Source organism: Fusarium pseudograminearum, chromosome 1 (assembly GCF_000303195.2).
Source record: "Fusarium pseudograminearum CS3096 chromosome 1, whole genome shotgun sequence".
In the NCBI taxonomy this organism is placed as follows: domain Eukaryota; kingdom Fungi; phylum Ascomycota; class Sordariomycetes; order Hypocreales; family Nectriaceae; genus Fusarium; species Fusarium pseudograminearum.
In genome coordinates, this window is record NC_031951.1 from 8,609,132 (window position 1) to 8,619,998 (window position 10,867).

Consider the following 10,867-nt stretch of genomic DNA (forward strand, 5'->3'; position numbering starts at 1 on the left):
ACGAATGCGCCCGCTTTGTGTTGTTTCCCAGAGCTATTAGGTGAGCTTGGAGCTTGCTGCTGGTTAACTTTTGACGATGGTGGTGGACTTCATGCAAATCAAGCTCCCAAATAATTGGTAGCCGGGCCGGAATTGTTCCTGGCGTCGGCATTCCAACGCTCCGTCCACCGACTTCCCAGGGCGATGTTGGTGCTATTGCTTCACCTCCCTGGTTGCGGTTAGCTACTATACATCGCAGCTCTGAAAGCGCATTACAATTTTGTCCTTTTTGCTTTGTTATACTTCGTTTGTCAATACCACAATCTCGGTCTAAGGTCCTGTCGTCGCTCCCAAGTTTGCCTCTTGTCTCACGTCCATTCCCCTCTCACAGCCCCAACGATGGCATCTAACAAAGCTACTCGGTTGGGTGAGGAGTACGTTCAACACGATGCCCATTTATCTTAGTCGCAAACATTTTACAAATGCTAACTCAAACTCAGGATCTGGAAGTAGGCATCAACTGCACGGCCTCTGAATCGAATGTTCCTCTGACCAAAATAACAGAACCCGAATCGATAAGGTTAACGCTGAGCTCGTCACCTTGACGTACGGAACTATTGTCGCACAGCTCTGCAAAGATTACGAAAGCGATTATGCGGAGGTGAACAAACAGCTCGACAAAATGGGCTACAACATCGGACTGCGATTGATCGAAGACTACCTCGCCAAGTCCAACACCATGAAGCGATGCGCCAACTTCCGCGAGACGGCCGAGATGATTTCTCGTGTATGGACAATCATGATACAATATTCGATAGCGAACTGACAAAAGAACAGGTTGGATTTAAAATCTTCCTCAACATCACTCCTCTGGTCCTGAACTGGACAAGCGAAAATGACCAGTTCTCGCTGGTGTTTGAAGAGAACCCTCTCGCCGATTTTGTCGAGCTTCCTGACGATGGACGAGCGCAAGACCAGCTCTGGTACTCCAACATTCTATGCGGAGTGCTACGAGGTGCATTGGAGATGGTACAGATGCAGGTTGAGGCTCACTTTGTTAGTGATGTCTTGCGAGGCAACGAAACCACAGAGATGAGAGTTTCGCTAATTCGATACCTCGACGATGAACTGCCACCTGAGGATGACTGAGAGGTTAAGAGGAGCACTTAGTTACGAATGTGACGACGATTTGGCATTATGCCAATAGAGCTATATGGAGATGGCCAAGTGGCAATCTACAGGGTAGATATCGAGGGAAAGTTCATCTTCAAAAGAACACCGACGGTATGCATGACGACATGTCGGCCAGGACGCTTGGTATGCAACACAAACTCAGCAACAAAATCCATCTATCAGTTGTGATAGTTGGCCATGGATTATGCATGGTACATGCAAAATACCCTGGAGGAGGACAGCTGTCAGCCACGTGCTAGCCTAGAAAGAAACGCACGTTTAATAAAGATCACGCCAGACATCGGCGATTAACATGATAGATCGAAGAATGGGTTGCCATTTCTTCACACCGAGCACTAAGAACAACCAGGCATTGCCGGTAACAATCTATGCGCACCTAATATCGAGTTAACCCTATCCGTGCCAGTTTCGAAGTAATAAAGGACCAACACAAAGTGCCGGGTGATTAAGAGGACTGTATTATCTATAACTTCAATTAGTGAATTGACAATGTCGAATCCCCCACAATAATGGAACACGATCAATTGACAGTCTGTTAGTGGAGGTACAAGCTCAGGCCAATGACGGAGATTTATGCCTGAGGCGATATCCAGGTAATTTCTTCATCAAAACTTGAGGCTCCCTTTTTGTCCCCAATATCATGCCTCAGGTCTCGAGAATGACCAGTTTCAACCATTGGTCTGAAAAGTACGCATCTTGTTCTGAGTTTTACGCACCCCGTCGTAACGCGCCCACTCTTGGCGCGCCAGTTGTCTGGAAACCTGTCTAGACCAGGGCGCGCGCCTTAGATCAGGGTCCAGTCCTTTTCCTGTGGAGTGACGCGACCCGACTTCGATCATTCGGGTCCGCTAACTCTCGAACCTTGAATGAAAGCCCGTGAAGAGCATCCACTGCAGCTGCGGTCCAGGCCGCTGGAAGTGGTGAGTTGCTCTGATTTTACTGAGCCTCACAGGGTCGGTAGCCCTGTGGTTATGGAACTGTGCCTGGGCAGCCTCCCCAATCCTGGTTAGAAGCCGCTTCTTGCCGTCATGTTCCATGGGTATCAAACCAGTCTCGGTAGTTTTGGCTAGGTCGAAATGTCTCTGAGCCAAGTAGTTGAGCGATGCGAGTCTTGCTCACAAAGCTGTTATGATACATCAGGCTGAAGATCGATATCTCGACTACCAGGCTGACATATATGTACAGTTCCTATACCCATGATCGACCGCCCCGACTTCTCTTAGCTGCAAGGAGGCGACGCATCGCATTTTGGTGGATCTCTGCCCCAGGTCCCAGAGAAACCTAAGCTTTGGTTGACGCCTTGTAGCGTTTTGTCTCTTACCGTTTTGGACAAGATCTGGCGTACTTGTAAATTGCATGCGTCTAAACGTCGAGATGCATCACTGTAAATTCGAGATACAAATATATTTGCACGTGGGAGAATATACATGCAAAATACGTGGGATAACTGGTTAAGCATCAGGCCATGTTTACTCATTGAATCAATTGAGCTTATCAGGGCCTGGAAGGGAACAAAAGAGGACCGAGAACAAGAAAAGTTTCCCATCCTCCCACTCAACAACTACTCCCACCGCCAATCGACCACGTTTTTCACCCACAACATCCGTCTTGCTGTCTTGCTCCCTTTTTAAACTCAAACCCCTTTGCTTTGCCATGATTTAATTTACTTTGCTCTCTTTGCTCGGCTTGGTGCTTCTTGTCTGCAAACTCCAACTGCCCCCTTTGAAAGAGGCAGACGCAACAAAGATAGACTCATTGGAGTCCTGTTCCCATCCGCCTGCCGTTTGAATCGTTTCCGTTTGCTGCCGGTACTTCTAACCGTGGGTTCCTGACATTCAACTTGGAGGTACCCGTTCAACCTTGGGGGCGCGTTCCGTCGGATCTCTTAGGGTACTTGATATTTGCACTGGCTCTCAGCCAATGCACAAGTATCCTCCCACCCCTGGCCGAATTCAACCCCAGGCAGTCTCTGTCTGTGTGCTGTCTCTCTTTTTTTTTACGCTGAGAGCATCGAGCACTGAGCATCACCTCAGGGAAAGCACAAGCCCAGCGCCCACTTTCCACTCCCAGTTACCTCGACACTCCGCCAAATCCAACCTACGCCAACCACACCATATTCATCCTCCGTACTTCACATCTCCAACTCATCACCGCGACATCGACTTCCGGTCGACTATCGCATCGCAAAGCATCGCATAATTATAGCCTCTTTGCTTTATTCATTTCTAATTACCTGCGACAAATTTCCGCCTATTGCCGACGCTTGACACGATCTTCCAATTCCCGCTACTTGGGGTTCGCCTCTCTTTCTCCTCGTCTCGTGGTTCTCTCGCGATTCTCACCTCGTCCCCGCCCGACCGCGCACCTGGCAGCTTGGACCGCGTCCACGTTTCCGTCGTTGGTGATCCCTTCGCTCGCGCCTTTTGGGATTACTGCCCGTCACGTCCACGTCGGGAGGCTATCCAGCGCAGCTCCGCCTGGTGGCACGCCCCCGTGGCTACACGAGCCCCCGACTTGCTGCCGATACGGCAGAGCCTCTAGGCCTCTCTCTACTTTTTCTTTAGTCCTCAAGTATAAACCGTCATGAATCCAAACGTGAACATGGCCAACATGAACCCTATGGGTGGCCCCGTTGGAGGTGCCCCCATGCCTATGATGAACAACGGCGCTGTCAACCCCCAGCAGGCTGCTGCGGCTGCTGCCGCCGCCGCGTCTCGCCAGGCAAACGATAACAACCAGCGCAGCATCCTTAACACCTATATTTACGAGTACTTTATTCGCATGGGAATGTATCAATGCGCCCGATCCCTCCTCGATAGCGATCAGCAGGTCAATGTCTTAAAGGACGGCGCGAACCGTCGTCGCGACGAGAACGGCAATCTCATCAACGGCGTCGGCGATGATCCCATGGATACCGATTCCAAGGACGATATCGATTCCAAACTCCCCGAAGACTTGCCTCCGCCGAAGCTTCCCATGCCTGCTTCCGACACTTCTTTTCTCTACGAGTGGTTCTCCGTATTCTGGGATATCTACTACGCGCAGCGAGCCAAGAGCGGAAACAATACCATCAACCAATATGTTCAACACACTCAGGTATGTATTAACTTTTCTTTGTCTATGCCGTAATGCTGCCACCATGGGCATCATCGTTCTGTGACCGCTTCCAGTCAATGGGAGATGGTGTCAGATTGACTGCTCTACCCCTAACATTTGGTAACCACTTTGGCTGGTGACCAATGCTGACCCTTGGTGGCAATGTAGCAGCAATCCCGGCTAAAGCAGAATCAACAGCAGGAACTTCTGCGACAAATGCGACCAGACTTGACCCCGCAGCAGTATCAAATGATGCGAATGCAAAACGGTGGCATGGCTATGAACATGAAGCAGGGCAACCTTGCCCGCGCTGCCATGGCCAACAACCAAAACAAGTGAGCTTCCAATCTCTCATCCTTTCGATAAGCCCTTCGCCTAACTGTGACACCCAGCCCTCAAATGATGCTACAACAGGCCAAGCAGAACCAGATGCAACGAGATCCTTCCGGCATGGATGGCCAAAACAGACCTTCATCCCCGGCTTCTGGGGAGAACGCTCCCTCACCGAAGCGACAACGCATTGATGGTGCGCCTTTCAACCATAACCAGCCCGCTGGCATGATGCCCAATGGCCGCCAAATGCCTCAGCAGATGAACGTGCCTAACACTGCCGCTGCGCAACAAATGCTTACTGCCAATGGCATTAACCCCTCGTCACTACACCCTCAGCAACTGGCAAACTTTGCCTCGGCTCCGCCCGCTGCTCAGCAAAAGTCGATTGCGACATACTCGCAAACCCTACAGCAACACCATGGCACTCAAATGGGAGGCAAGCAGATGCCGAATGCTGTTCCTCAAGGTCAAGGATCTCCAATGATGGCACAGGGCCCCGATGGAACTGCTCTTAATGCATTCTACAACCCAGGTGAAATGGGAGGACCAGGCGGCATCCGGCCGGGACCTGGCGGTCCCCAAAACGGAGGGGGAAGCAACCATGCCCTCCAAGACTATCAAATGCAGCTAATGCTTCTAGAGCAGCAGAACAAGAAGCGACTCATGATGGCTCGTCAAGAGCAGGACACAGTCGGCGGCAACGGCATGCCCCGGGAAGGTCAACCCGGACCCGGCGGCCCCCCTGGACCAAACGGCCAGTTCCCGGATACATCACCTCAGGCTATGCGACCAGGCGCTTCCCCCAACCCTGCTGAGCAGATGAAGCGCGGCACACCTCAGATGAACAACTCTGGTATCCCCTCACCGGTTCCCGAGGGCGGCCAATCCCGTGGCTCACCTAACCCGGCGGCCATGAACTTCATGGGCAACAACATGGATCCCAACTTGGCGCCTCACTTCTTCAAGGGAATGGAAGGTAACATGGGCGGCCAACAACCTATGAACGGCATGCGACCACCAAGCTCTCATCCTCAGCCCGGCCAGCCCTTCAACGGACAGATGACGCCACAGATGATGGCCGCACGACAACAGCAGCAAGGTCAACTAGGACCTCAAGGAAATCCTCAACAGTGGCAGCAAGGGCCCAACGGACAGATGGTGCCTCAGCAAATGCAACAAAGCCCTCAAATTCAAAACACCCCCCAGCAACGTTCTATGCCTCCTCCACAGGCACCACCTGGCGCCGCAAACGGAGCCAACAGTCGGACAACAGCCTCCCCTCAACAAGCGGCTGCCGCACCGCCAACTCCCAGCCAGACCAACAAGGCCGCTCCCAAGAAGAAGGAATCCAAGGCTGCCAAGGACAAGGTAATTCCATCTCATTCATTCGTTTGGACAACAAAAACTAACAACTGTAGCGCGCTGCTGCCAACAAGAAGGCAAACCAAAATGTCAACAACGCTGGTGCAACTCCTTCTAACGACAACAACGACTCACAGGATACTCCCGCTCCTGCGACGCCTATCCAAAACGCCAACGCTGCCAACTTCAACAAGAATGCCCAGGCCAACGCCGTCCAAAACGGGCAAACATCCGGACCAGCTAACGCTCCTGCGGCTACAACCGCACCTCCTCCAGCACAACCAGCTCCCCAGCACGACCCTAATCAGATGATGGGCATGGATAACAGCTTTGGCCCACTGGTACGTACAAATCTGGCGCTGTTTGAAGTTCTTGTTGCTGACATGAATTGCAGTTTGATGGTGGCGGCATGGAACTGGCTAACCCTCTTAACTCGGGTGACGTGCTCAACGACTTTGACTTTGACTCGTTCTTGCATGACCAGGATGGCGACACCTCGGCCTTTAACTTTACAGAAGCGTTCCCAATGGGTGACGAGATCGGGGCAGACTAGCGAGCAGCCTTCTTGGAGAGGCTGGGTTAGCCTCAGGTTACCAGAAAAGTTGACGGGCCTCTGAAGGCATAGGAGACGAAATTAGCGAGTCGGTTTATATTGTTTAGACCAGACTTTGAGGTTCTTTATTTTTATATCCTAAAGCATGGAGGCCAACTTTTCTGCTACCCGTTGGGTTGGCATTATACACGAGCTTGGGTGGGTTCAGACTTAATCAGGCATCATTTGTCACGGCGTTCTGAGTGGAAACTATATCATAAGGTCAATCGGCGATCTGGTCCAGGAGGCAATTTCCCTCCTATGTGGTGGTTTCAGGGGAAAAGAGCACTATTTGTTTTGGTTTATGTTACCGACGCTGGATGTGGTGTTTGACTGAAGCTGGTTCGACACGCACACCCACATACTACGACGACTTGGCTTTTCCTTCGGAACTCCACACGGTCTCACACGTCTCTTTCTCTCCTATCATTTTGTTGTTTTTACAGTTCGCTATCTATTGCTTTCAGTTCGGGTATTATTATCACGGGTTGCACGGTGGAAATCCCTGGTGAGCCGGGAGATGTTATTTAAGATGGGGTGGAGGATGATGGTCGAAGCGAGCATCCATCTGTGTAAAGTGTCGAATTACTTATCTGGTGTATCCCTAAAGCTTACGGCGAAAATTACATACCACGCTTGCTATTGTTCTTTTTTCTATGTCTTCAGATCAGAGACAGAACTCGTTATTTCCTTTTTCCATCTTGTGTTTGGTGGTTTGCTTGCAAATTTCATGAGTATCGAGACCCAGCAGAAGATTAACGCATTAACTGATAGTTTTGTCTTTAATGAGTTACAATAAAACGTCTTTGTTCTCTCTTTATCCCAGTTGATCACGGCTGCAAACTGTATCTTTTATGATGTAACTCACATGGACAGTCTGGGTGCTGGACATGAAGATATACAAACAAACTTCTTGTTTTATTTCCAATCAACCAAGACGTTTGCGAAATAGCCTCGGGGGCTATACAATCTTGCGTTGGAGTTGGCCACATCACTTGGTCGGGCTAGATTCGAGTCATAACGTCGTGAGTCTTGTTCTTGCATCCAGATAGCTAACTAACCATCTACTCAAATCCGCTGTAGGTATATTTTGAACATTGGGTATCCGCCATTTCCAAGACAGGGAAGTGTAACAAGACAGGCCAACCGCAAACATCAGCTTTCGGTGAGGAACAACCATCAAGGGGGACCAAGAAAACCAGCCTCAAAGATATTCTGATGATTGCCATCCCCTACATGGGTAAGGTTGAGATGAAATGGAAAAGGCCAAGCAAAGGCTGGTAGAAGAAGTATATAAGGCAGAAGTTTAAAAGTGAAGAAAGGGGTTCTAGCTACGCGGGTAACTATTCTGTGGTCTCGTACACGGCGACGTAGGCGACCTCCATCATATTCTTGTAGCCAGGCTCGGTGGCCTTGTTGGGGTTACCCTGCGAATTTATGTCAGTATTCCAAACGTTTCTTACTTATAAAGAGATTATATAACTTACAGGCCAGGTGCCTCCGACGGCGACGTTGAGGAGGACGTACATGGGAGAGTGGGCGAGAGTACCCCAAGTTCCCTCGTCGTTGAGAGTCTGGCCCGAGATGCTGTGGAAAGGTGTGCCATCGAGAAGCCAGGTGATCTTCTCGTCCTGCCAGCTGGCGGCACGTCGGTCGATAACCACAGACCAGGTGTGGAAGTCATTGTCGGGGATGTCAACTCGCTGGCCAAGGCCATGGGGTTCGTTGCAGGGGCCACCGCCCTCATGTCCACAGTGGACAGTACCAAAGCCCGTCATGTCGCCGTTGACTCGCTCAAAGATGTCGATCTCGCCACAGCGAGGCCACCCAGTACCACGACGGAGGGCATCGCCGAGCATCCAAAAGGCAGGCCACATGCCCTGCTTACGGGCCGAGTCGCCCATTCGAATGCTGGCCTCAACACGGAGGGCCTTGTTCTGGTCTGCGTGCCATGCCTTCTTGGACTCAAGACGTCCAGATGTCCAGTCGCCCTTGCCGTCCCTCCAGGGAACGAGCTGGAGGGTATCGCCACCGGAGAGCTGAATGTTCTTATTGGAAGTGCTGTACACCTGAAGTTCGTTGTTGGAGTTGATGTTGAGAGCCGTGTTCCAGTTATCACCCTTGGGAGTGCAGCCTTGGCAACCAGTGAACTCGTCCTTCCAGAGCAGCTTGAGTCCGGGACGGGGGGGAGCACTGGTGGCGGAGGCCAGAGAGGCCAGGGCGGCGAGGATGGGGAGGAAGTTGAGCATCGTGTAAGTCGAAGTGAAACCTGTGGTCGAAATGAAACCTGTGATCGAATCGGAGAGAAAGATGTCTTGGATACTGAGACTTTTTGAATAAGGTTAAAGTCTATCTGAAGAATTGAACGGTTGTCACAGTCAGGAAGAGCAGATAAAGGAATGTTATGCCTCCAGGGCTAAAGAATGAAACCGGAGAAGGCGAGAAAGAGTGTATATCAAAAGGAATGAAAGAAGCTGGAGATGATCAAATCTCGAACCAAGGATTCAGAAAGGAACGTGGGAGAAAAGAGACACAAAGAATGACTGGACGTGTGGTGGAGAACAAGAGAGAGAGAGAGAGACGACGACGACTGGCATGTGGAATGTTTTATATATAGCTTCTCTGTCTATAATACCCAAGTGACCCGAGACAAGAAGGACTCCACTCCTTCTAGGAAAACGAGATGTGAGGATCAAGAGACCCGGCATAACTAGGCCATCCGAGAGGTATGGGTATGGGTATGGACATGAGACTGGAGAAGATGGGGTAGAACTTGATGGGCAAGGAAGACAGCATGAATCACATCAAGGGACCAGGATCTGCTCCGAAGAGGCAACGGGTGATTTTCAGGCACAGGAGCAAGCTAAGTGGATAGTTAGACAGCGGACACGGGTATGTAGGTCTCTTGTGCAGGGGTATGAGGAACGCTACTTACAGTCAGGAACAGACTTGTCGTGTTTTCTGCTGACTCGTCCTCTTTCTCTACTACTATTTGACTATGTACTCTTGAGGAAGACGTCCGTCGAACAAGCGCAGCTAGTCTAGTGTATCGGAAATAAAACCAGGGGCAAGCAATTATAGATGTTGCCCACTAAGCCAATATAAACCCTGTATACTTCCACTTGGGAACAGAAATTCGGAGATGAGCTAAATGAGACCATGACTCTGTCTATTGCTTTTCTTCAGCTGTTGAATGTTAACCAGGACAACGAAGTGGCAATACTGAGCGCTTAATGGTGATGAGAGCAAATTACCTCGGACAAAAGAAAGCAAGGGTACGGATACTCAAGTTACTGCTTGAAGCTTGGCAGCCACTTGAAACAAAATGGCAGAGAATCATTAACCAACGAGGTTAAGGCAGACTACGCGGCTCAAGATAGGAGGTGAAAAGTGTCAGGGATTAAGCGTCCACTAAGAGCAGGGACAGGCTTAGTACACTGACTGTAGTACGTAGCCTGGGACAGAAAAAAGAATGAATGAAAAGATACAAAATATCGTGTAGATATGCAAAAGACTTGTTTTCTCTCTTGGAGGCTTCACTTGGTTTCTTGGTGGTTGTATTTTTAGCAAGTTGATCATCATATATGCAGGGCGATTATTCGTATCGATTCGGGAATGGCGCCATTGTCTGGGAGGCCCTGGGGTACATGAGACGAAATTACCAAGTCAGTTCACCCTATTTAGACCGTATCTTTTGTCTGGCTATTTTTTGTACTAAAGCTCGGAAGCTAACTTTTATGTTAGACCACGATTAAGTTTGTGCTATTTACATATCAATTAAATAAATCTACGACCCGAAAGTAAATATAATTGAAAGAAACATCCATCATCTGAGGGTCGTAGAATTTGTTTCTTCGCCTACTTGAGTTGACAGTGGGATATGATGGAGACGGCAATTAGAGCATGACACTATGTGTTTCACAATTCCGATAGTGAGGCCAACCGCGATGAAGAAGCCGACGATATGTGATCAATTAATTGATAGACAGTCAAGCATCTTGTATTGGCAGATGGTTAAAAATCGGGTTTCCCTCTCCACTGATCTACCATCTGCTTGTTCAGCAAACCTCCCCCATATTCATATTCCTGTCTCGTATAGCTAGCTCTATGCAAGAAATAGGATCCGACGTCTTGGTTCTGTCAGCCAACTCGGACTTGATCAATGCTTAATGTCAAAGACTCAGCCATCGTATCCGTGCATAGAGCATCGACCAGCCTGAAACCAACCAATTCAGCCCGGTTGTTTGAACAAACGTGGCACCTGAAGTGCCAAAAACACAGCCCATCTTTGTATATATAATTAAAATAGCC

General features: G+C 49.8%; 3 protein-coding genes across 3 annotated transcripts, besides 1 other annotated feature; 2 read left to right on the forward strand and 1 right to left on the reverse strand.

Annotated features, from left to right (window-relative positions):
- Positions 1–378: 378 nt before the first annotated feature.
- FPSE_00357 (uncharacterized protein) lies at positions 379–1,128 on the forward strand (the record flags this gene model as incomplete). The annotated part of the gene is made up of 4 exons (XM_009253477.1): positions 379–413; positions 480–488; positions 544–766; positions 817–1,128. 4 exons carry the CDS (start codon positions 379–381, stop codon positions 1,126–1,128), a joined length of 579 nt encoding a protein of 192 aa, XP_009251752.1.
- Positions 1,129–2,814: 1,686 nt separating this feature from the next.
- Positions 2,815–2,861: a repeat region.
- Positions 2,862–3,783: 922 nt separating this feature from the next.
- FPSE_00358 (uncharacterized protein) lies at positions 3,784–6,517 on the forward strand (the record flags this gene model as incomplete). The annotated part of the gene is made up of 5 exons (XM_009253478.1): positions 3,784–4,269; positions 4,471–4,604; positions 4,662–5,970; positions 6,021–6,305; positions 6,359–6,517. The coding sequence occupies 5 exons, from the start codon at positions 3,784–3,786 to the stop codon at positions 6,515–6,517; spliced, it is 2,373 nt and encodes a 790-aa protein (XP_009251753.1).
- A 1,382-nt stretch (positions 6,518–7,899) lies between these two features.
- FPSE_00359 (uncharacterized protein) lies at positions 7,900–8,805 on the reverse strand (the record flags this gene model as incomplete). The annotated part of the gene is made up of 2 exons (XM_009253479.1): positions 7,900–7,983; positions 8,044–8,805. 2 exons carry the CDS (start codon positions 8,803–8,805, stop codon positions 7,900–7,902), a joined length of 846 nt encoding a protein of 281 aa, XP_009251754.1.
- Positions 8,806–10,867: the final 2,062 nt, after the last annotated feature.